General features: G+C 40.1%; 1 protein-coding gene across 3 annotated transcripts in view; it reads right to left on the bottom strand.

Annotated features, from left to right (window-relative positions):
- The window catches only part of mdn1 (midasin AAA ATPase 1), a 165294-nt gene extending 140939 nt beyond the window's left edge, over positions 1 to 24355 (bottom strand). The window contains exons 1-13 of one of the 3 annotated variants that reach the window (XM_072249925.1): positions 24332 to 24355; positions 22313 to 22536; positions 18051 to 18275; positions 16356 to 16463; positions 14664 to 14859; positions 13448 to 13657; positions 12754 to 12885; positions 12345 to 12448; positions 9962 to 10076; positions 4074 to 4270; positions 2715 to 2796; positions 1973 to 2068; positions 1105 to 1217 (exon numbers count right to left, since the gene is read on the bottom strand). In XM_072249925.1, the coding sequence (XP_072106026.1) occupies positions 1105 to 1217; positions 1973 to 2068; positions 2715 to 2796; positions 4074 to 4270; positions 9962 to 10076; positions 12345 to 12448; positions 12754 to 12885; positions 13448 to 13657; positions 14664 to 14859; positions 16356 to 16463; positions 18051 to 18275; positions 22313 to 22536; positions 24332 to 24340 (1811 nt within the window). In that variant the 5' untranslated portion in view covers positions 24341 to 24355. Of the gene's footprint in view, positions 1 to 1104; positions 1218 to 1972; positions 2069 to 2714; positions 2797 to 4073; positions 4271 to 9961; positions 10077 to 12344; positions 12449 to 12753; positions 12886 to 13447; positions 13658 to 14663; positions 14860 to 16355; positions 16464 to 18050; positions 18276 to 22312; positions 22558 to 23893; positions 24082 to 24331 lie in introns of those variants that run through there. The other 2 variants (XM_072249923.1, XM_072249924.1) reach the window with 2 other exon arrangements.
- Positions 24356 to 26209: the final 1854 nt, after the last annotated feature.

The raw sequence follows: 26209 nt of genomic DNA, 5'->3' as shown, positions 1-26209 counted from the left end.
AATCTATAAAATGACCTGAACATGGGTTTTAGCTAATAAACTGAGTCGGGTTATGCATGAATGCTTTTAGGGGTAGAATTAAGTTTGTAATAAAGGAGAATGGTTAAAAACTTCCCTGTGTTCAATAGGGAGAGGTTAAAAATGCAAATGGCCAGGGAGAGGAACAAGCTTATAGCAGGTAATTTAAACCAAAATGGAGGTCTTCCCAATCTTCATTATAATTTTCTTCTGGGAAGTCCAACGAAGTATGATCTAAGAAAGTAAGGTTTTGCAGGTAAAATGTGCAGCCTACTCTCTGCTGCTAAGTAGTCATCCTTTGGTCCATTAATTTCTGCTCTTCTGCTGAAACCTTCCTTTCAGAAGATAAAATATAGAAAATACTGCTGTGCTTAAGAGCAGACCCTCAAGTCATAAAACAGTCAAACACACCCAGCCAGTACGTGGTGATCAAAGATTTCTTTTTACGATAGTAAATACTCCATTTTCTTCCCATGCATTAAAGTGCAAGTTAATTAAATTTTGTAAAATTACCCTCAGTATTTTTGAATGGCCTAAGAACCAAAGGAGATTTGATAGGCTGACAAAATAGAATAGGTTGCAGGGACATATTTGTAGAAGAGCGAGTAAAGGGACTTGTAATGGCTAATGGGACAAAATCGACTAAATGGTCTATCGCTGCCCTAACAATTAAACAAAATATAGAAACATGTAGTTCCCAGCATTTGTAAAAATCAACGTTAATCTGATTCCTAATTCTTAAAAATAATTAATTTACTGAAATAGATAAAATAAGTTAACAAGCAGCACACATAAAATTTAGTGATTACAGTTTAAACCGTGGTGAAATCTAGAAAGCAATTGCCAGAATATTTATTATTACATAACTCTATTAGGTTGCTGCAAAGCAACGATAAAAAGAGGAAATGCTGGGAAACAGGTCGAGTAGCATCCGTAGAAAGAGGAAAGAGTTAATATTTCAGTTTGAAGACCCTTTGCTAGAACTGGTTCAACCCAAAGACATTTATTCACTGAAGTTGCAATCAGTTTACAATCACTTCTGCTGCAATTGCCAAAAAGTGATGTTTAAATTTTTGCAACACTTACAACTGTAACTGGATGATATCACTGCTTTTTCGAGGAAGAACAGCCCGCCCTACAGTCACTGCAGCCTCATTCAACTCAACGGCAGGTTTATATAACTGACAGAAGTATTCTGCCTATAAACAAATAAAATTAAATTATTACGAAGACAAAGGGTTTAAGTGCTGCACTTCCACAATGACAAAGCACAAGGAGAGAGGAAACCCAACTATCTTACACTTCTTTATACAATAAAATTATAACTAATTTGGCAAAAACATGGTTTAGTTAAGATGCAGCTTTATATGCATTTGAGACATATTGAGTGGGCAATAATTTCTAGTTTATATTATATTGGAGGATTATAAACCATTTTTTTGTTATTCAAAAAATTGCAACTGAATTCAGTTCCATCTAGCCAATTATTTGCCTCATGAGATCTACAGAAAATAATCTGTGGGTATATCCAAAGTAATCAAATGCACAAATGGTGGCAACTGACATCAATCTCTATTCGTTAAAGAATATCCTTTCATCCTATAGCACTGACACAGCAGATAGTACCAGTTACATTAAAGAATCGTAAGATTCAAAGCAAACTAGTACAAAATAGAACCCATAAAACCTCACTGAGAATGTTGTTTCCAATACAAAATGACAAAGGATCCATATTCACCACCAAATGTAGTCCTATGCTCAGAAATATTCCTTAAGTCTCCATTTTGCAAGCATTACTAGAATCAAAATCAACCCCAATCTCAAAAAGAATTTTTAACCAAAAACTAATTACCACTTAATTATATAAATTATGTAATACAGAATTAACATTGCACTATAGACATTAATGTACTATGTGAAGCATTAGAAAGAAAGCTAAACAAGAAAACATTACCTTTTCTTTTGAAATATTTAGTTTGCTTCCAATGATCTCAGCCATTTTCTGCCTGCTCTTCTGCTTAGATATCATGGCTGTGAAACAATCAAGTGCCTGTAAAATAAAAAAACCACTCAAGGATATTTTTCTAAGATCACTAAACTCAACCCACGTTCCTTCATTATTGTAAGCTAATCAGCCTGATATTTCCATTATTTGCAATGGGATTACCATGCAATTCCCAATTTGATATTTGTCATTCCCAGATTTTTTTTGTTTTTGTTATGCAGTCCCAGTTTCAGTGTTTTCTTGAGAGATTAACTCCCATCTAACCACCAAATCCCCAGGTCAACTCAGGCTAGTAAGTCTCTGCCTGCACGTTCACTGGCTGTCAAAAATGATTTGAAGTAATTAGCAGCATTACAGAACCTTATCAAAATTAAAACTTGCAAACAAAATTGCTCCCCCAAAAATTCCCTCTCTATAACTTATGTTACGAAGATGAGATTAAAATAGAGAAAAAGGTAAATGCCGTGAAACCAACAAAGATAAAACACACAAAAAAAAATTCAACAAGCATGTTAACTGGCAAAGTGTTACAAGAAAGGCAAGGAGCCAAAGATAAGAAGAATCAGGAACCAAAGAAATGCTAAGCCTAGTCACCATTTAGAGAAAAGTGAACATTTGTACATTCCTTTCTAAAAGTTCACTTTTTGGTTCCTTTCACAAATTTTATCTTGCAAACTTGTCTCCCTCTTACCTCCTGGAAAATGCAGAGGGCAGTAGAAGATGATGTGCCATCAAAATTAGGAATTATTCTCTCACACCATTTCAGCAAATCTCTGTATAAAATTTTTAAAAATGCAATTTCACACAAATGCTAAAATTCATTGAAATAGTATCACAAGCATTAAATATTGTGATATCTTATGTTATACAAGTTAAGCATCCAGAGAAATAAAGTGACGCGAGGATGCAGATATCTTATGATATATTCAAAGTAATCAATAAGTTATAATGCATCATTCAGTCAGTCTTTTTGTACCCAACCTTCAGGGCTCCAAGTTCTACACAAAGCCAAACAATTTAGTATTATATCTAGTTAAATTATCTGCAGTTGGCATTACTAATTCAGGTTATCAAAGATTCAAGCAACAGCAAACTTCACACTGATCAAAACATTTTGCTCACTAGCCCATTCCAACAATATTAATATCTTAATGAAATTAAGACAAATCAAAAATATTAATTCAAAATGCATTCCCATAGGATTGGCAGATGTACTACCAATTAGGATTTGAATAACAGCTTCTACTGAAACATTTGTAGAACTATTAAGCAGAGAACCACGAGTAACTAGATAGCTCAAAAGATCTATCAGAGAAACAATGGACCAGGCAGCCTCCACTTCTGCCTTAGCATAATAGCACAAGTCACCACCCACAACTCTCTCTCCCATGCTCAACCTTCTCTCCTTACCTATGCCAAAAGAGAAAAAAGAAATCACCTCCAGTCACTCAAGAAACCAGGTGAAATGGTTAGTTGAGATTGACCTTCAGGTAATTTGAGGAAAATATTACAAAGGGTAAAGGCAGATATTTGCATGAACGAAAGACAAACTGAAGAAAAAGTGACAAAATCTTTGTAAAAAAAAATAATATAGAATAATTCAACTCTAGTCACTTCCTTAAAGAATAATTCTACAACACTGACTAACAGCATACAATTTAAGAAAACAAAAACTGTACTTTGTACAAGAGTAATCCCTTCTCAAAAATACTTCATAGCTCAAAATAAACTCCAGGGCAATTTAAATCCATGACTATAATAACATATGTAATAGTTACCCATGAGTTGGTTTTAAACACATTCTTGAATCACCTGCCCAACAATTACACAGAAATACACTGACATGTTTTGATTTTATATGTGAATTGACTCAAACTTTGTTTAGCATTAGACATCCCTTTGCAAGTTGGAATAGTAAATAGTTGCATCTCGAAAGGGGTTATGATTAGTCTCAAAACAATGACACATTCAGAATGAAAATGGCAATGAAAATATTGTCTTCTGAGAACAGAGCATCAAGGCTCTCCTATTGTTTTTAATAGTTGCAAACCTTAAAGATAATCCCCTTCCTTCAAGGCACAAGTGTTTTTCTTCAACTTCGGCTTCACAATCATCCAAGTCCATGTTTTCATTGTTCTCAGCCAGCTTGATTTGTAATTCTTGATGTTTCTTGCCAGTTAGTTGGCAGTATATGTCCAAAAGTCGGTCTATCACAATTTCTAGGCTTGAATATCGGTTTACTAACACCTACAAAATAAAAGAGTCAATATATTTGATGTTTCATTGCCTGATATCCAGCAGAACAATCTTGCATTAGGATGGTTAAGGGACTATTTCAGCCATATACATTCCACATCAGCTACAGCCAGTGCTCAAGCAACAGTTATGCATTCTGTAACATGCACAGTAGTCTTAAGAACAACACACTAAATTTTAAACAGGAAGAAAGACCACTCATCATGATGTCTCGGATTAAGGCGGCATTGCTCAAGCCATTTGCACAGGCAGTATGCTAAAAAACTGCTGAGGTTGGAGTTGTTAATTAATTTAAGACACCAACTTCAAAAATACGTGAACTGAAGGAGCACACATCTAATATATTTAATATAACACGAAGACTTAGGTGAAGGAAAACGAGTATGCATTAAATTGAAATATACAATGAGTGGAAACAAGATCTAGCTGGTCAAAATATTGTTTCCTGAAAATGAGAGTGCAAATAGTCTTTAAGCCAGATGATACAAATCAATATGCAGATGGAAAAGAAATAATTTTGCATGCTGTTTTAACAACAATTATATTATAATTGATATACAAATCAAAATCATGCAGCAAGTAACTGGCAAGAAGCATCAAGAATTACAAAACAAGTTGGCTGGAAAATCATGAAAATATGGATTTAGAAAAATTGTGAACTACTGCAAGGAAGAAGCAAAGTGCAGAGCAGAAACAGCCAATATGATACAAAGTGGGTGATTCAGAAAGACAGTTTTCCTCAGGTCAGGAATCAGTCAAGAGATCATCAATTCAAAAGTGCCAATAAAACAGGAGAAGATTTTTAAAAATTGGTTATGCACAAAGAACAAGCTACTTCAGCATGAGCAAGAATTTCAACTTAAAGATTAAAGAAAGCATAGCAGAGAACAAAAGGAGGTGGACACAGATTTATAGCATCTTTGCCTTTAGTAAACAACTAACAGACACACCAAGGTGATAGTTTCCTGTACAGTACATACAGATTACTGACATTCAGAAAGGCTCTTGGACAGGAACATTTTAGGGAAAAATTTAGAGGGATATGGGCCAAATTTATGCAAATGAGACTAGCTTAGACTGGCATTTTGGATTGCATGCACCAGTTGGACCGAAGGGCATGTTTCTGTGCTGAAAGACTAATAGGAGCATTAGACCACTCAGCCCTGCCCATCTGCTGTTTGGCCCATTTAACATCATGGCTGATATGACTAGGTCCTCAACTCCATATCCCCATCGACCTACAGAATCCTTTTAATCCCCTGCTCATCAGGTATTTACCCATAGTTGACAGAAGTATTCAAAGATTCTGATTCCAACATCCTTTCAAGAAGACACTCAGGACCCTCAGAACAAACCACACATCATTTTTAATGAATAACCTCTTATTTTTAAAGCACTGATTCCTAGTTCTAGATTCTCCTTATGAGGAAACATCTGCTCTTCATCCACCCTCCCAACAGCCCTCAAAAATCAAGGCATTTCAAACATTTTCAAACTCCAGCAGATACAATACTGGCCTGTACAATCTTTCCTGTTGACAATCTACCCATTCTAGGTATTAGTTTGAAAATTTTATGCAAACTATATCCAACACTAAAAATCGCAAACAACAGGAATTCTGTAGATGCTGGAAATTCAAGCAACACACATCAAAGTTGCTGGTGAACACAGCAGGCCAGGCAGCATCTCTAGGAAGAGGTACAGTCGACGTTTCAGGCCGAGACCCTTCGTCAGGACTAACTGAAGGAAGAGTGAGTAAGAGATTTGAAAGTTGGAGGGGGAGGGGGAGATCCAAAATGATAGGAGAAGACAGGAGGGGGAGGGATGGAGCCAAGAGCTGGACAGGCGATTGGCAAAAGGGATACGAGAGGATCATGGGACAGGAGGTCCGGGAAGAAAGACGGGGGGGGGGGGGGGGGGGGGGGGGAGAGGAAACCAGAGGATGGACAAGGGGTATATTCAGAGGGGCAGAGGGAGAAAAAGGGGAGTGAGAGAAAGAATGTGTGTATAAAAATAAGTAACAGATGGGGTACGAGGGGGAGGTGGGGCATTAGCGGAAGTTAGAGAAGTCGATGTTCATGCCATCAGGTTAGAGGCTACCCAGACGGAATATAAGGTGTTGTTCCTCCAACCTGAGTGTGGCTTCATCTTTACAGTAGAGGAGGCCTTGGATAGACATGTCAGAATGGGAATGGGATGTGGAATTAAAATGTGTGGCCACTGGGAGATCCTGCTTTCTCTGGCAGACAGAGCATAGGTGTTCAGCAAAGCGATCTCCCAGTCTGCGTCGGGTCTCGCCAATATATAAAAGGCCACATCGGGAGCACCGGACGCAGTATACCACTCCAGCCGACTCACAGGTGAAATGTCGCCTCACCTGGACGGACTGCTTGGGGCCCTGAATGGTGGTAAGGGAGGAAGTGTAAGGGCATGTGTAGCATCCAGACCTAATCAGTTCCCCTCTACCACCACTCTGCTCTGTCTAGCGGAATTAGTCCTTATTATTAATAATTTCTCCTTTGGCTCCTCCCACTTCCTCCAAACTAAAGGTGTAGCTATGGGCACCCGTATGGGTCCTAGCTATGCCTGCCTTTTTGTTGGCTTTGTGGAACAATCTATGTTCCGTGCCTATTCCGGTATCTGTCCCCCACTTTTCTTTCGCTACATCGACGACTGCATTGGCGCTGCTTCCTGCACGCATGCAGAACTCGTTGACTTTATTAACTTTGCCTCCAACTTTCACCCTGCCCTCAAGTTTACCTGGTCCATTTCTGACACCTCCCTCCCCTTTCTAGATCTTTCTGTCTCTGTCTCTGGAGACAGCTTATCCACTGATGTCTACTATAAACCTACTGACTCTCACAGCTATCTGGACTATTCCTCTTCTCACCGTCTCTTGCAAAAACGCCATCCCCTTCTCGCAATTCCTCCGTCTCCGCCGCATCTGCTCTCAGGATGAGGCTTTTCATTCTAGGATGAGGGAGATGTCTTCCTTATTTAAAGAAAGGGGCTTCCCTTCCTCCACTATCAACTCTGCTCTTAAACGCATCTCCCCCATTTCACGTACATCTGCTCTCACTCCATCCTCCTGCCACCCCACTAGGAATAGGGTTCCCTGGTCCACCTACCACCCCACCAGCCTCCAGGTCCAACATGTTATTCTCTGTAACTTCTGCCACCTCCAACGGGATCCCACCACTAAGCACATCTTTCCCTCCCCCCCCCCCTCCACTTTCCACAGGGATCGCTCCATACGCGACTCCCTTGTCCATTCGTCCCCCCCATCCCTCCCCACTGATCTCCCTCCTGACACTTATCTGTGTATGCGGAACAAGTGCTACACATGCCCTTACACTTCCTCCCTTACCACTATTCAGGGCCCCAAACAGTCCTTCCAGGTGAGGCGACACTTCACCTGTGAGTCGGCTGGGGTGGTATACTGCATCCGGTGCTCCCGATGTGGCCTTTTATATATTGGCGAGACCCGACGCAGACTGGGAGACCGCTTTGCTGAACACCTACGCTCTGTCCGCCAGAGAAAGCAGGATCTCCAGTGGCCACACATTTTAATTCCACATCCCATTCCCATTCTGACATGTCTATCCACAGCCTCCTCTACTGTAAAGATGAAGCCACACTCAGGTTGGAGGAACAACACCTTATATTCCCTCTGGGTAGCCTCCAACCTGATGGCACGAACATCGACTTCTCTAACTTCCGCTAATGCCCCACCTCCCCCTCGTACCCCATCTGTTACTTATTTTTATACATTCTTTCTCTCACTCTCCTTTTTCTCCCTCTGTCCCTCTGACTATACCCCTTGTCCATCCTCTGGGTTCCCCCCCCCCCTTGACTTTCTTCCCGGACCTCCTGTCCCATGATCCTCTCGTATCCCTTTTGCCAATCACCTGTCCAGCTCTTGGCTCCATCCCTCCCCCTCCTGTCTTCTCCTATCATTTTGAATCTTCCCCCTCCAACTTTCAAATCTCTTACTCACTCTTCCTTCAGTTAGTCCTGACGAAGGGTCTCGGCCTGAAACGTCAACTGTACCTCTTCCTAGAGATGCTGCCTGGCCTGCTGCATTCACCAGCAACTTTGATGTGTGTTGCTCCAACACTAAAATCCTTTATTAAAGACATGTTATTCCAAAAGTCTCACCCAAGTCCTATATCACTGAAATATAATCTCCCTACTCTTAGTTCCCAGAAGTAAACATTGTTAAATTTTTTGAAGTGCTTCCTATATCTATATGATCCTCAACAAAATCACACAGTTCAACATCTTGGCCCCTCTCCATAATGCACACTCTCACTTTCCTTCATCTGGTCCCTTGTATTATATTAAGCATATGTGAGTCCTTCCTGTTAACTTGTATTTTTCTTGGAGAGCCCTGAAGTTAAGCAGACAAACCTCAACCTCAGCTTGAAAGCTGCCTATACAAATGATTTGAACAAAGGCCTTTTAAACTCAATCCACAATCAGAACTCTATCTTTGCTCCTGTTGGAATTAGTATGTTTTATTTAAATCTCTTCACAGCTTATTTTCTTTACATACTCTTATCCCATCAGTAAAGTTAGCAACCATAAATTGTATATATAGATCAAAGTCAAATTGTAAGAGGTTGAGACTCCAGCACCAAACCCTGTGGCATATCACACAGATAAATGCCCATTTATCCCTACTGTTTCCTTTTCAAACCAATGCTATACCATGAGCCACTATTTTCTGCTGCACCTTTAATATATGCCATACAATAATTATCAAAAGCTGCCTAAAATCTAAAGTTCAAAAAGTTTGAAGTAAATTTATTATCCAAGTTTATTTATGTCACCATATACAGTGGATTCCGGTTAACTGGGAAACATCAGGAGCAGTACATTTTGGCCAATTAAGCATCTGCCCCAATTAGCCAAAGTGTCAATGAAATAGTTAAAAAGGTTTAAAGACAAACTACTGTCTGAGTAACAAATTACATATTCAAATGAAATACAGAACAAATTAGAACTCTACCAATACTACTGCAGTACCATAAAACTGTATTAGTTCCTAATACTTATCGATAGAGGAATTAATCTGTGTTGCATTCTTTTCAAATTAACAAAATCAGCACAGACACCTAATAGATAATGGACTACCTTGTTACAATGCTATCGAAGACTATATTCTCTAAATCTTCATTTTTATTGTAGCATTCAAGATTGTCTATATTTTCAAATTCTTTGTAGTTTCTAACTTGAAGTAGTGAAATCATTTAATTTTCACTATCAGTTCTTAATGGCATCTCCAAGCCTGAATGCTTGAAAGCACACTGAATTGTCTTACCGCTTATTTCTTGCCAACTGTCATAAAAAAATCACTACTTTTTGCACAAACGCATTAATTGAAGCCATTTAAGATCAGTTTGCTCACAAGCACGTGACTGACACTAGTTAGAAACTGTTCGGCAACCAATTAGGTGGCATAGTTTCTGAAATAAACAAAGTGAATCCCAGCTATTTTCTCAATTAGATTTTGTGAGGAGTGGCGCACCACACACTCTCTCTCTCTCTCTCTCACTCCACGCCTTGTAAAAAGCCATGAAAAAGATATCATCACAGATGATACTTTTTGAAACAAGAAGAAAGCTGCAATGGAATTAAATTAGTAAACCAAAGAAAGTTAACAAAGTATAATAAACTCACTTCTTTTAGTTCTGCTCTGTTCATATTATCCAATTTGATTTTAGTCCATAGTTTGTCCAACAAAGTTGCATGACTGTTTTGTTGTCTATACCAACCCATGTTGCTACTGAACAGCCTAAAAGGAGAACAAATGGAAATATGTAGGTGCTGGAAGACAAATAGTTCAAGTTTCCACAATTTTGTTTATTCACACATCTTGATGGATAGAACATTTTAAACAAGCACACCCAAAGTATTTATGAAATGTCTAAAATTCTGCTAAAACATTTTGAGAGCTTACTGCAGATAATGGATACTAGACACCCCCCCCCCCCCCCGCTGCCCCAATACTCAAACGCCATAAAACACTCTCATCATACTTCTTGGTGAGATTCAAACAATGAAACAATACATTTATCAAATCATCTTGCAAAAATGTTGACTTCAAGCCTTCCGAATATCAGTGAGGAAGATGTTAAAAGATATTTAAGGCAACAAAGATGCTGCTTAAAACTAGCAGAGTTCCAACACCCTCTGCTTATTCTGTCCTCTGGTACAGTTTGCATTTTCTCTTAGTGACCCCATGGTGCGATCTTGTTTCCTATCACATTCCAAAGTTGTGCTGGTTGTTTCATTGGTTACTTTAAGCAGTGGGCAAGAGAAACAGTGATTGTTAATGAGCATGCAAGACCACAGGTTATAGGGAAATGAAAAACATAGAAAACCTACAGCAAAATACCAGCCCTTCGGCCCATAAAGCTGTGCCGAACATGTTCCCACCTTAGAACTATCTAGGCTTTACCCATAGCCCTCTATTTTTCTAAGCTCCAGGTAACCATCCAGGAGTCTCTTGAAAGACCCTATCAGTTTCCGCCTCCAGTGCCGCTGCTGGCAGCCCATTCCACGCACTCACCACTCTCTGCATAAAAAAAAACTTACCCCTGACATCTCCTCTGTACCTACTTCCAAGCACCTTAAAACTATGCCTTCTCGTGCTAGCCATTTCAGCCCTGGAGAAAAGCCTCTGACTATCAACACGATCAGTGTCTCTCATTATCTTGTACACATCTATCAGGTCACCTCTCATCCTCCATCGCTCCAAGGAGAAAAGGCCGAGTTCACTCAACCTATTCTCATAAGGTATGCTCCCCGATCCAGGCAACATCCTTGTAAATCTCCTCTGCACCCTTTCTATGGTTTCCATGTCCTTCCTGTAATGAGGCGACCAGAACTGAGCACAGTACTCCAAGTGGGGTCTGATCAGGGTCCTATATAGCTGCAACATTACCTCTCGGTCTCTTAAACTCAATCCCACAACCGTATGCCTTCTTTACCAGAGTCAACCTGCACAGCGGCTTTGAGTGTCCGATGGACTCGGACTCCAAGATCACTTTGATCCTCCACACTGCCAAGAGTCTTACCATTAATGGAACTAGGATTACTCAGAACTGGCAGAGGCTTTACTGACCAAATAGCCTCTTACATCTAAGGAGGTGTGGAAATATGAGACTAAAATATTAAAGAAAAAGCAATTCTAGGAACAACTGCTTAATAATTTAAATATGGAGAAGGAGCATTAACAAAAAGATATAAATATAATCCTCTCCAATTTTTATATAAAAAAATAAACAATTTTATTTTAACTCTCAGACATAGTACTCATAAGAAGAATGTATGGTTGGCTGCTACTGATTATATGGGAGTAAGTTTTCAATTTAGTGCCTGGAAATAATCTGATTGGTTCTCTCCTCAGGTTCATCTACATTTTCCCCTCGTGACCATATAAAATATAGAAATCTACAGCACATTACAGGCCCTTCGACCCACAATATTGTGTCCACCACAATGGTACGTTCCTATTTCCTACCACATTCCAATTTGTGCTTGTTGTTCTGTTAACTGGTTATTTTCAGCAGTGGGCAGAAGAAAGTTGATCTTCAGAAACAGAGGAGCCACAGCAGCGTAGCGGTTAGCCCAATGCTCTTACATCTTGGTGCAAGGGAGTTCAGAGTTCAATTCCAGCGTCCTCTGTAAGGAGTTTGCACGTCCTCCCCGTGGAAAGCGTGGATTTCCACCAGGTGATCCAGTTTCCTCCCATAATCGAAAAGCATACCGGTTAGTAGGTTAATTGGTCTCATAAATAGGCTAGGGTTAACACGGGAGCTGCTGTGGTTTGCTGGGCGGCGCAGCTCAAAAGGGCTGGAGTGACTTATTCCATGCTGTATCTCTTAATAAAATAAACTACACTGGTATTGCAGGCAGCAGAACAATTTTCATTTTCTGAAACATGGAGCTACAATAAAAACAAACAGGAAATTTTCCTCCAATAATCAGAACCAACGTTCTGCAAAAGAAAGATGATCAAGTCTAAAATACAAATTTTTTACTGGTTTTGATGCCTGACCTCCTTGTTGCAAAAAACTGAAAACCAGGAGCTGCTTTTATACAATCCCCATGTCCAGGAATTAAGAGCTCTCCTGTCTCCAGCAAAGGTATCAGCACAGATATCTGCAATGTTGAAAGAATTAAATATAGTCAATAATATACCCATAATGAACAACTAAATAATAAACAGATCATTTCAATTAATGTTTTTATTATGATGAAAAGCTTGCATAGGAAGTTATAAGATTTAGTTGCATCTGTTGGCAAGATTCAAGGACTGCAGTAGCTTTGTAGCAATTCACCCAAACTCCATAAACACCCAAAGGACAAATGAATGACTGAGTAAAAATCTAATTTAGTAAAGACCCACTTATTACTGGAACCAAAACTTCATCCTAATAGAGGTGTAATATTGAAGTAATACATACAACATCTAAAGGTGCATAGTCAATGTCTTCCAAGAGAATCCAATATCCATTCATCACAGCCTGAGTCAGTGATCCAGGCTGCCAAACAAACTCCCCTGGAACATCTGCACAGCGATACATTCCTAGTAACATCTGAAATAGAAGTAACAGTTTGAAACAGAACTAATTCAATTAGTCATTAAAACATGCAAGTTTAGATCTCTGAGAACAGTCATTAAATGTACTAAGTGTTTTCAATTCTACCAGTTACACACTCCCATTTTTCTGCATCTTCAATAAGCCACTTTGAAATAATTGATCTACATTTGATATCCATAGGCCAAAGGTACACAAGAGGAAGCACCAACTTGGCTTCCACAAGCACAACTTAAAAGGAAAAGCCAGTGAGAGAAAGGCATATTATCAGTAAAAATTATTGTTGTGCTGAACTCCATTTACACAAGGGCAGTGAAGATGTGAGACAGAATTTTACATACATCAAGTTTACAATTGCTACTAATCTAATGACTGTAATAGTCTTCTGGTGTATTACAACACAAGATTCAACTCATGATTTACCCTTCAGAACCAAGTAGAAGTTACAAACCTTAACAATTGACTAATTGTAGACTTTAAGGGGGCCAGGCCAAGATCAACAAAAGCTAGAACAAAAAAAGAGAACGTCAACATTGACTCTCCACAAAAATAGACATACCTTACTGTCAGTCTGGTCTCCAAGCTGTACTTTTAAGAAGTCAGGAGCCTTCTGTCGACCCGTAACTGCTGCTAAATATTCTACTAAAGCAGTTTTACCACAGCCAATTGGTCCTTCCAGCAACACAGCTTTCTGAGACAGGACTGCCATAGCCAAGTTCTGTAGATAACCATAGGTTGAAGCCACCAACACAAGAGACTTATGGATGCACTGGAGAGGAGAGGGAAAAACAAAGTGTTGCTTGTAAGATGTTGAGCTACAAAGGGATTAGAATGACATTCTGTTACACCAAGGACTGACAGTGCAATCTGCAGAAAACCAAGAGGTCAAGAGTTAGCTGCATGATATTAACTAACAAGAACATTATTCGGTAATTTAATAACCATAATATTCATCAAACTCTTGGGCTCCAAGCACTTGCAGATAGATGCATATGAGTCAGCTGGGGATAACACACACACGCATGCCAGTTTAAGACTTGCTGTATTTTCCTCTACCGTCTGAATTTAAACACCATACATACTCACCTTCTCTCTGTCAAGCATTCTTCAACTGCCTCACCTTTGACTTGCTCAGTCTTGATGGAAATATCAGGTGGAGGTGGGTGTGTGTGTATATATATATATATATATGAGAGATAGATAGATAGATGAGTATGTAGGGTGTTTAAGTTTAGAGGAAAATACAGTAAGTCTTAAACTGGTGTACACAAATGCTCAGAGCATCAAGAAATAAAGTCAATTTGGTATAAAGGTATAAATGGCTTAATAATTACTATGTTATAACATCTACCGCAGTGTAGAAACAAGAGTCAGATCAACTGGGACAATTTTAGTGCTTAAATCACCACCTGAAGAGCATAATTAAGGCAAAAAAAATTGCCCCTTCAGCAAGATACCAAAATGTGATTCTCACCAAGGAACTAGACTAAATGAGAAACCATAAGAAAACAGTAAAGGAGTTTACAAAAATAAAAGGCTTAACTTTGGATCTTATTCATCCGTTAGTCATTGTACACTTCAGGTTTGGTGATAAAATGTATTTTAACTACAAATCTGAAGTACACCTTTTTAAGATTGTAGTGCTGATTGCCACAAATATTCATTAATTTTCTTGACATTTCTTACAATCCTGGCAATTTAACAGCAGAATCAACTCTCTCCATGCATTTCACATTCATAAAACTACAAATAAATAAATAACAAATTCAACATACTACTTGGCCCTTTTGAGTGGGCTGGTTCTGTGGTAACACAACTCCACATACTGAAACAACATTCTCAGACAGATCTCCAGACAGTATTTGTCCCTGGGTATATTTTTGTTGTTTCTCTTTCTGCCACAAACCAGTCTTTGCATTTGCCAGAACCAACGCCTTTTCAACGTTAAACAACAGCTCATCTTCCAATAACCTGTGAAACAAAGATGCAAACAAAAAAAAAATCACTCATTTTACATTATCAGTAGGCTGCTCATAATAAGTTGGGGGAAACCATCAATGCATGTAAAGCCTCGACAAAAAATAGCCTAACAAAATTAACGTACAGAACTAAACTATCCAACCGAGTCAAATTTGTAAATTTCTGTTTTTTTTTTAATTTGGTATTTATGTTGCTAAAGCACAAATTAAACAGGAAAAACAAATTTTAATTGGACAATGTATAATGAAGGAACTTCCAGTTGAAGTACAGTATTGTAGCTTTTTCCAAACTGTCCAATACAATTGACATTGACTGGCTTCCCTCACACTCTCCCAATAAAATCAAAGTAAATGATTAATTGGAGTTTACAAATCAGCATCAACATTTTCAGGAAAACAAAACAGTAAACTTTGGCAAGTTGTTGCACGACTGATTTTAAATGCTTCAGTTTAGACATTCTTCACCTACCAAAGCCATTGCCCCATATACCTTAGTTTAATATCAATATTAAACATCCCCTCTTCCTCACTCGAACAAGCAAACTGCATCAAATATCAAGAAGTGGGAGATCAGCATCACTAGGAGAGTTGTGCACTTGTTCAAAGAGTAGGTACCAATGACCCGAACCTTTGCTTTCAAGACAACACACAAATTATTTTATTAGATATAGCATTATAGATAAGCATCAACTTTTGCTGATCACCAACTCTATTAAGTATAGTTGTCTAAATTAAACTGAATTGGACAACTGCATTTTTTGTCCAAATCCACAAATCACTCAACTAAAATGACATATTTCTGTCACTTATAAAGATCAAAAATTGTAGAGACTGTCAAAAACATTTCACTGATATTTGCACAAATTCCAGTTATCTTTCAAAGATAACATACCAATCATTTGCAATATACACAGCTTTTTACTTTACCTTAATCTTAAACAGTGGCATTTTAGGTTAAGACCAATCATCAGGACTGGGGAGTCCTGATGAAGGGTTCTCAGCCCAAAATGTCGACAGCTTATTCCTTTCTAAAGATGCTGCCTGAGCTGCTGATTTACACCAGCATTTTGTACATGTAATTTTCATTTGTATATCTTATGGCATAAAGAACACAAATGTAGCAATGCTCAATTTTAAAAGTTACAAGCCACAGATTTACAACTTTACACAAAAAATTAAACACACTTAAAATAAGCATATTCAAAAATAAGCTTTTGAATGACATCTGCCAAAAATTAAGTATTTAAGTTTGTAAAAGAATAGAGTTTGTGCAACAATTTGGAAGACATTCAGCAGTTAAATAAAACCATCCTCAAATAAAAATGTAAGAAAAAAAACAGAAACATGAAAAGAAAATTGAAAATGCTGAAATACTGCGATGAATGGTCCCGAAATATTAACTGCTTCTTTCTCCAGGGATGCAGCCTGACCTGTGCAGTTTTTCCAGCTTCCCTATCTTTTCATTTAATAGTGAAGTGATTAACTTACTGTAGTCTAAAATTTGTCAGTTCTTCTGTAGTGAGAATTTTCTTGAAGAAGTGGTTCTTTTGTTCATCACTCATATTTGTTACAACTGCAAGACATCTAGCTGTGTACCTGAAAGATGAGGAAGCACAAGGTAGGTCATACAAGCCACACAGATCAGATTGTCTTGGCAAAATTTAGTTTTAGTTTTAAATATGTTCCCCTTTTCTCTGTAAACCTCCTCTGTAGCTCAATCAAAATTTCAGATGGCTGCTATTAATGAGAGAACTAGAAAGAACTTTAATTTAGATTACCATTGATCAAATAAAAAAAGAGCAAGAGTAGAAACTAGTAAATGATATTGTTTTGGCAGGTCTTGAAGTACTTCGGGATTATTATGTCAAGGATGTAAAGCAAGTGCATCACCTCTTATACAATTAAGGACTATGCTAGGAAATAGTCACCTGTCCAAACAGAACCATCCACTATTTTTGCAACACACACAAAATGCTGGTACTCAGAAGGCCAGGCAGCATCTATGAAAAAAAATTACAGTCAACATTTCAGGCCAAGACCCTCCAGCAAGACTGGAGAAAAAAAGATGAGGAGTAGATTTAAAAGGTGGGGGGAGAGGAGGGTGACACACAAGATGATAGGTGAAACCTGGAGGGAGACAGATGAAGTAAGAAGCTGGGAAGTTGAATGGTGAAAGAGATACAGGGCTGGAGAAGGGGGAGTCCGATAGGAGAGAACCGAAGACCATGGAAGAAAAAGGGGGAGCAGCACCAGAGGGACGTGATGGACACTCATTTTAATTCCACTTCCCATTCTGATAAGTCAATCCATGGTCTTCCCTACTGTCACGATGAGGTCACACTCAAGTTGGAGGAACAATATCTTATATTTTGTCTAGTTAGCCTCCAACCTAATGGCATGAAAACTGATTTCTTAAACTTTTTGTAATGCCCCTCCCCCTCACCATTCCCCATCCCCTTTCCCCCTCTCTCACCTCATCTCCTTGGCTGCCTCCTTTCTCCAGCCTTGTACCTCCTTCAACAATCAACCTCCCAGCTCTTTACTTCATCCCTCCCCCTTCAGATTTCACCTATCACCTTGTGTTTCTCTCTTCCCTCTCCCCCCCTTTTAAATCTACTCATCTATTTTTCTCCAGTCCTATTTGGCCCAAAACATCAACTGTACTTTTTTCCATAGATCTTGCCTGGCCTGCTGAGTTCCTCGAGCATTTTGTGTGTGCTGCTTGGATTTCCAGCATCTGCAGATTTTCTTGTTTGTGATTTCATCCACTATTTTTTTTTGCTTGCTACCCTTGTGCAATTCTTTTAGCAAAGTATCTGTAAATTTCAATTATTTTAACACCATACAGATCATGTTATAATATTTTCAAAACATTGGAGATATTAGAGAAAAAAGTAAAATAAACAAAATGTTAAGTAAATCAGGGAAGATGCATTAAGGAAAAAAATTAATGTCAGACTCTATCAACTTGAAATGTTAATGCGAGTTCTCTCATCCATTTTATTGTCTGACCCGCTGAATACTTCCAGCAAAACTAGTATTCTCTGTATATTAATGAAAATAATCAAAATACACGTCAAAGACATTTCCCACCATCCCACCCCCACCCCCCTGCCCCATTAGCTTAGGCAAGGATTTTAAATACCAACATTTGAACCCAAATATCTGGAACTTTTTACATACCAACGGACTACGGCATCATGGCTTCCCAGCAATGGAAGGCAGACACTCCAATCCCATAACTCACTAAATATTATCCAGTTTTCCTTCAAGAACTTGCATGCTGCACTCATGAGGTCTCGGAGTTTCATTCGCTTCCGACCATATCGGACTGTATTTGAATCTGAGCTCTCCAGAAACAATCTCTGAAATACTGGGGGAGAATCCTTGAAATATCTCAGTGCAAACCTTCAGAAGAGAAATTAATTTCAGAAATTACCAAATCTCCCCAACTTTGCCCAAAGGTATCCAGACAAAAAACAGCATATGCATTTTGCTGCACCCAAGCATACATGTACTTAGGTATATGACAATAAGCTATACTTTTTGTCATATACTGAAAAGCCCAAAATAAAACTTCATGGCTTTTTTTTTTTTTTTTTTAAATTCCTTGTGGCTGAGTTTGGTCTGTAATAATCTCATTCCAAATCACTGGTAGACATTTTTTCTTAATTTACAAAGAGGCAGCAAATTTGCAGCCAAAGATGAAAACGACTACCTGTTAAGTATTAGGTTATGAATGGTAGGATCATAGCATAAAACTAGGGTTAAGAGAATTCAGTTATGACAGGATGAATTAGCAAATGAAGGATATAGAACATAGAATAGTACAGCACAGTACAGGCCCTTCAGCCCACAATGTTGTGTCAACCCTCAAAGACCTGCCTCCCATATAACCCCCCAACCTTAAATTCCTCCACATACCTGTCTAGCAGTCTTTTAAATTTCACTAGTGTGTCTGCCTCCACCACTGACTCAGGCAGTGCATTCCACGCTCCAACCACTCTCTGAGTAAAAAACCTTCCTCTAATATCCCCCTTGAACTTCCCACCCCTTACCTTAAAGCCATGTCCTCTTGTATTGAGCAGTGGTGCCCTGGGGAAGAGGTGCTGGCTATCCACTCTATCTATTCCTCTTATTATCTTGTACACCTCTATCATGTCTCCTCTCATCCTCCTTCTCTCCAAAGAGTAAAGCCCTAGCTCCCTTAATCTCTGATCATAATGCATACTCTCTACACCAGGCAGCATCCTGGTAAATCTCCTCTGTACCCTTTCCAATGCTTCCACATCCTTCCTATAGTGAGGCAACCAGAACTGGACACAGTACTCCAAGTGTGGCCTAACTAGAGTTTTAGAGAGCTGCATCATTACCCCGCGACTCTTAAACTCTATCCCTCAACTTATGAAAGCTAACACCCCATAAGATTTCTTAACTACCCTATCTACCAGTGAGGCATCTTTCAGGGATCCATGGACATGTATCCCCAGATCCATGGACATGTATCCCCAGATCCCTCTGCTCCTCCACACCACCAAGTATCCTGCCATTTACTTTACACTCTGCCTTGGAGTTTGTCCTTCCAGAGTGTACCACCTCACACCTCTCCAGGCTGAACTCCATCTGCCACTTCTCAGCCCACTTTTGCATCCTATCAACATCTCTCTGCAATCTTCGACAATCCTCTATATTATCCACAACACCACCAACCTTTGTGTCGTCTGCAAACTTGCTAACCCACCCTTCTACCCCCACATCCAGGTCGTTAATAAAAATCACGAAAAGTAGAGGTCCCAGAACCGATCCTTGTGGGACACCACTAGTCACAACCCTCCAATCCAAATGTACTCCCTCCACCACGACCCTCTGCTTTCTGCATGTGCGTCAATTCTGAATCCACTGGCCAAAATTCCCTGGATTCCATGCCTTCTGACTTTCTAAATAAGCCTACCATGTGGAACCTTGTCAAATGCCTTACTAAAATCCATGTAGATCACATCCACTGCACTACCCTCATCTACATGCCTGGTCACCTCCTCAAAGAACTCTATCAGGCTTGTTAGACACGATCTGCCCTCCACAAAGCCATGCTCACTGTCCCTGATCAGACCATAATTTTCTAAATGCCCATAGATCTCATCTCTAAGAATCTTTTCCAACAGCTTTCCCACCATAGATGTAAGGCTCACTGGCCTATAATTATCCGGACTATCCCTACTACCTTTTTTGAACAAGGGGACAACATTCGCCTCCCTCCAATCCTCCAGTAACATTCCCGTGGACAACGAGGACATGAAGATCCTAGCCAGAGGCTCAGCAATCTCTTCCCTCGCCTCGTGGAGCAGCCTGGGGAATATTCCATCAGGCCCCGGGGACTTATCTGTCCTAATGTATTTTAACAACTCCAACACCTCCTCTCCCTTAATATCAACATGCTCCAGAACATCAACCTCACTCATATTGTCCTCACCATCATCAAGTTCCCTCGCATTGGTGAATACCGAAGAGAAGTATTCATTAAGGACTTCGCTCACTTCCACAGCCTCCGAGCACATCTTCCCACCTTTATCTCTAATCGGTCCTACCTTCACTCCTGTCACCATTTTGTTCTTCACATAATTGAAGAATGCCTTGGGGTTTTCCTTTACCCTACTCGTCAAGGCCTTCTCATGCCCCCTTCTTGCTCTTCTCAGCCCCTTCTTAAGCTCCTTTCTTGCTTCCCTATATTCCTCAATAGACCCATCTGATCCTTGCTTCCTAAACCTCATGTATGCTGCCTTCTTCGACCTGACTAGATTTTCCACCTCACTAGTCAATCATGGTTCCTTCACCCTACCATTCTTTATCTTCCTCACCAGGACAAATTTATCCCTGACATCCAGCAAGAGATCCCTAAACATCGTCCACATGTCCATAGTATATTTCCCTGCAAAAACATCATCCCAATTCACACCTAGAAGTTCTAGCCTTATAGCCTCATAATTTGCCCTTCCCCAATTAAAAATTTTCCTGTCCTCTCTGTTTCTATCTTTTTCCATAATGCTGAAGGCCAGGGAGCGGTGGTCACTGTCCCCCAGATGCTCACCCACTGAGAGATCTGTGACCTGACCCAGTTCGTTACCTCATACTAGATCTAGTGTGGCATTCCCCCTAGTTAGCCTGTCAACATACTGTGACAGGAATCCATCCTAGACACACTTAACAAACTCTGTCTGGTCTAAACCATTGGAACTAATCAGGTGCCAATCAATATTAGGGAAGTTAAAGTCACCCATGATAACAACCCTGTTATTTTTGCACCTTTCCAAAAACTGCCTCCCAATCTGCTCCTCAGTATCTCTGCTGCTACCAGGATCCTATAGAATACTCCCAATAGAGTAGCTGCTCCCTTCCTGTTCCTGACTTCTACCCATACTGACTCAAAAGAGGATCCTGCTACATTACCCACCCTTTCTGTAGCTGTAATAGTATCCATGACCAGTAACGCCACCCCTCCTCCCCTCTTTCCCCCCTCTCTATGCCTTTTAAAGCACTGAAATCCAGGAATATTGAGAATCCATTCCTGCCCTGGTGCCAGCCAAATCTCTGTAATGGCCACTACATCATAATTCCATGTATGTATCCAAGCTCTCAGTTCATCACCTTTGTTCCTGATGCTTCTTGCTTTGAAGTACATGCACTTTAGCCCTTCTACCTTACTACCTTTACACCATTTATTCTGCTTCTCTTTCCTCAAAGCCTCTTTATATGTTAGATCCAGCTTTACTCCATGCAGTATACTTGTAATTCTCCCATGACCTTTATCCTCCTGCACCTCACTATCTACTCTAACACTCTGGTTCCCCTCCCCCTGCAAATCCAGTTTAAAAACCCCAAGGAGCAGCACTAGCAAACTTTCCCGCAAGGCTATTAGTTCCCCTCCAGTTCAGGTGCAACCCATCCCGTCGGAACAGGTCCCACCTTCCCTGGAACAAGGCCCCATTGTCCAGGAATATGAAGCCCTCCCTCCTGCACCAACTCCTTAGCCACGTATTTAGCTGCATTATCTTCCTACTTTTAGCCTCACTAGCACGTGGCACAGGTAGCAATCCTGAGATTGCAACCCTGGACGTCCTGTCCTTCAACTCTGCACCCAACTCCCTGAACTCTCTTTGCAAGCTTGTCCTATTGTCTCGCATCAAAAAGTGCAAGGTTTGCTTTTTAGGTCCAAGGCTTTTATGTCAATAGTTTGCCAGGACTCACTCTAAGCATACAAATGAACGGTCAGCAGGCTGATAAGGTAAACAAGAGTCCATCTACATTTTAAAAAGTGGGAAATGTACATTTTGTTAACCAATCTTCCAGTTCTGTAACTTCACTTGCTACAGCACAGTTATTTACTTTAAGAGTTAATACATGATCCAGGTCTTTACAGGGTAACTAGAAAAGTAAGAGGAACAACTTACAAAATGACATCAGGGCTGACATCAATGAGCTTGCTCATTGCTACACACAGTCTCTCATGTAGATCATGGTTGAATGCAGGTGCTTTGATCACCTTCACATTGCGTTCAAGAAGATCCAAAAGCAAAGGCCTGAGATGGCGTCCAATCAGCAGTGTGCATTCTTTATCCAACAGCAGCTGAGCCAGGGTATTGAGGATACACTGTCGGTCCTGCTTGTTCCAAATCTGATTGGGAAACAAATTTTCCTGATAGCAATTAGGAATGTAAACATATTCTGTATTGAACAAAACTGAAAAGGATACACAGTTAAAGTAACACATTTGTCTAATATACCTAAAAATTACAACTTTTGAAGTAAACACCACAACCTTGCATGCTGATGTTACCTTTCATTCTTTCACAATGTTGAACTGTTGCCTTGAAATCTGCAGTAGCATTTAACACAGACATTTGCATTCAGTCATTTTGTCAAAAGAACATAAAGCCTAATTATGGCCTTACTGCCTTATAATGGTTATAATTTTTAGATTGTTTCAGAGCTTTGATTATAACAGCCTCATCAATTCAAGATGTTATCTTTTAAATACAAAGAATACTCCACTCCAGATTTCTCAACTCTTTCCGGGGAAGATTTCTGCACAAGCTTACTCCCAATGTTTACTTATGTTATGCAAAATGCTGCCAGAGATCTTTTGATTTGACACGACAAATGCAGGCTACATCTTTAGCCTTCCCTCTACACCAAGAATGTTTCCATTTCCTAGTGCATTAAACGTCATCATCACCACCTGACAGACACTTAGGATTCAACAGATTCTTGAAGTTCCCCTCACACAGCAATTTCCAGGGGCAATGGTGGCAAAAAAAAAATGTTGAGACTATCCCAGCAACAACCACAAATCCTCTCGAGTCCGGACAAACCTCACTTCTCAGTATAGTCAAATAATTGAAAACAAAACCTAAAACCTGGAGTTGCTGCTAATCTGAAATAAAAACAGAAAACGTTGGAACACATAGTATGTCACAAACATTTAGCAACATAAAATTACATTTTTAAACAATCAGTTTCACACTTCTGACAGTTTTCAACCCAAAAAAATAACTATTTCTCTTTCTACTGCTGCTTCCTTGCCCACTGAATGCTTCCAGCATTTTGTTTTTATTTCACATGCAACTTCACAACTTGGTTTTCTAACTAAGAGCAAAATACATTACACATATGTTGATTTCAAATAACATTGGCAACTCCTGAAACTGAAGTACCATTTCAAAATTAACAAAGGCAGTTAACTCATGCTATTCAGAACACTGGCTGCCAACTCTAAGATCCTCGTTATAGGACTTATGTTCAACAGAGGCAGGAGTAATTAGTTAATTGCGTTGATGTTAAATGCACTGCCTCTATACATAACTAGTTTACAAACAGATTTGTCCAAACCAAATCAAGTGCAATAACATTGTATTTATGCCAAGCAATTTCCCCCAGCCCTTATCCTTATCCCACTAGCCACCCGGACACTCAAAGTTCTCCGTAACCCTGCCTGGGATACGAGTCCTGGACGGAGCTCGCCACCAAATCACCTGCTTGGCCAAGTACTTGTTCAACTCGCTGCGGCTCCTCTCGTTCAACTTGGCAATGAGAGGAAGGGCTGCCAGCTGAAACGCCACGTCTCCCATGCTGTCAGCGGGCCGCGGAGGGCAGAAGGCAGCGAGGAGCCGGGAGAAGGAGAAACGAAACAGCAGCCGTCAGGCCGCCGCCAGCAACACACCGCACGTGGAACAGAGCAAAGGGAACACTTCCGGGGCAAACACTCGATCCTGCCCGGAGGGTCGGGCAGGCTTTAAACTCCTCATCCGCTACCTTGCGGGGGCAGAGCCAGTTAGCGAAGGCAATATTTCAAAATAAAATGCAAGCAAAGGAATAAAATAAATTTGCGTCATTGTAAGATCAGCCACTTTCCATGCAGGTGCATCGGAGATCTTTCTTTTAAACTTCTCGACCACAGTTAATATACTAACCTCTTCCATCTCTGCGCTCAACCTTCTACAGACAGAGAAAATATCGGGCTCCCTTCATCTTCACCTTTCACTCTAGCTGGGTCTGCAGTCAACAGATTTTTTTTTTACAATTCAATGGGATACTGCAACCACATGTTTCTCTGCACTCGAGAGGACCCAATCCTTCCTTGACTTCCCCAGAATCAGATTTATTATTGCTATCATATGTCGTGAAATTTGTTTTTTGGCAGCACGACAGTACAAGTCAGAAAAAGTCAGACAAGTCGTACAATGTAGTGTTGAGGAAGCAGGGAGTATGCAGAAGGACTTGGAAAGATCAGGAGAATGAGCAGAGAAGTGGAAAAAAATGTAATGCAATGTAGAGAAGTGTATGACCATGCTATATGCTAAAGGGAATAAAGGCACAGATTGTTTTCTAAGTGGAGAACAAATTCAGAAATCAGTGGTACGAAGGAACTTGGGAGTCCCTGTGCAGGATTACTTAAAGGTTAAACACGCAAAAGGTTGGAGGAACTCAGCAGGTCAGGTAGCCTCTATGGAAATGAATAAGCAGTTAACATTTCGGGCCAAGACCCTTCAGCAGTCCTGGTGCAGGGTCTTGGCCAGAAATGGTGACTGTTTATTCATTTCCATAGATGCTGCCTGCCCTGCTAAGTTCCTCCAGCATTTTGTGTGTTTTGCCTTGGATTCCCAGCATCTGCAGATTTTCTCATGTTTGTGTTATTTAAAGGTTGAGTTAGTGGCAAGGAAGGCAAATGCAATGCCAGCATTCATTTTGAGAGAAGAATAACATAAAAGCAAAAATGTAATGCTGAAGCTTTATAAGGCATTGGTCAGACTACACTTGGAGTATCCTGAGAAGTTTTGGGCCCTTTATCTGAGAAGGGATATGCTAACATTGGAGAGGGTCCAGAGGAGGTCCAGAAGAATGATCCCGGGAATGAAAGGGATAACATATGAGGAGCGTTTGACAGCTCCAGGCCTGTACTCACTGGTGTTTAGAAGAATGAGGGAGAATCTCATTGAAACCTATTAAATATTAAAAGGCCTTGATATAGTGGACTTGGAATAGCTGATTCTTATAGTGGGGGAGTCTAAGACCAGAATGCACAGCTTCAGAATAGAAGGATGTTCACTTAAAACAGGGGTACCCATTCCAAGGTCCATGGACTCCTCAGTTAACGGTTGGAGCACATGGCATAAAAAAAGGTTAGGAACCCTTGCTTTAGAAGAGAGATGAGCAAGAATTTATTTTGCCAGAGGGTGGAAATTCTGTGGAATTCATTGCCACAGGAAACTGTGCAGGCCAAGTCACTGAGGAGGTCAATAGGTTCTTGATTGGTAAGGGCATCAAAGGTTACAGGGAGAAGGTAGGAGAATGGGGTTGAGAGGGATAATAAATCAGCCATGATGGAATAGCAGAGCAGACTTGATGGGCTGAATGGCCTAATTCTGTACCTATGTCTTATGTCCTATAGTCTTACAAATACATAAATAAATAATGCTAAAGAGGAATAGAGAATTAATGTTCGTGGGGTCATTGACTGTTCAGAAATCTGACGGCAGAGGAGAAGAAGCTGTTCCTAAAACAATGTGTTGTTCTTCAGGCTCCTGTTGGTAGTAATGGTAGAAATATCCTGGATGGTGAAGATCCTTAATGATGGATGCTGCTTTTTTAATGATGCAAGTTCTCCTGAAGTTGATAACCATCTCCTTTGCCTTGTTGACATTAAAGAAGAGGTCATTTGCCTAGAACCAGGCCTCAAGCTCTTCCACCTCCTCTCTGAGGCTGTCTCATCCTTGCTGGTGATGAGCCCCACCACTGTTGAGTCATTGGTGAATTGACAATATGGTTACTCAGGTGTCAAATAAATAGGA

This window comes from Mobula birostris, chromosome 2 (genome assembly GCF_030028105.1).
Source record: "Mobula birostris isolate sMobBir1 chromosome 2, sMobBir1.hap1, whole genome shotgun sequence".
Taxonomy (NCBI): domain Eukaryota; kingdom Metazoa; phylum Chordata; class Chondrichthyes; order Myliobatiformes; family Myliobatidae; genus Mobula; species Mobula birostris.
Note: the sequence above shows the minus strand (reverse complement) of the source record. Positions and strands in the feature narration are given on the sequence as shown.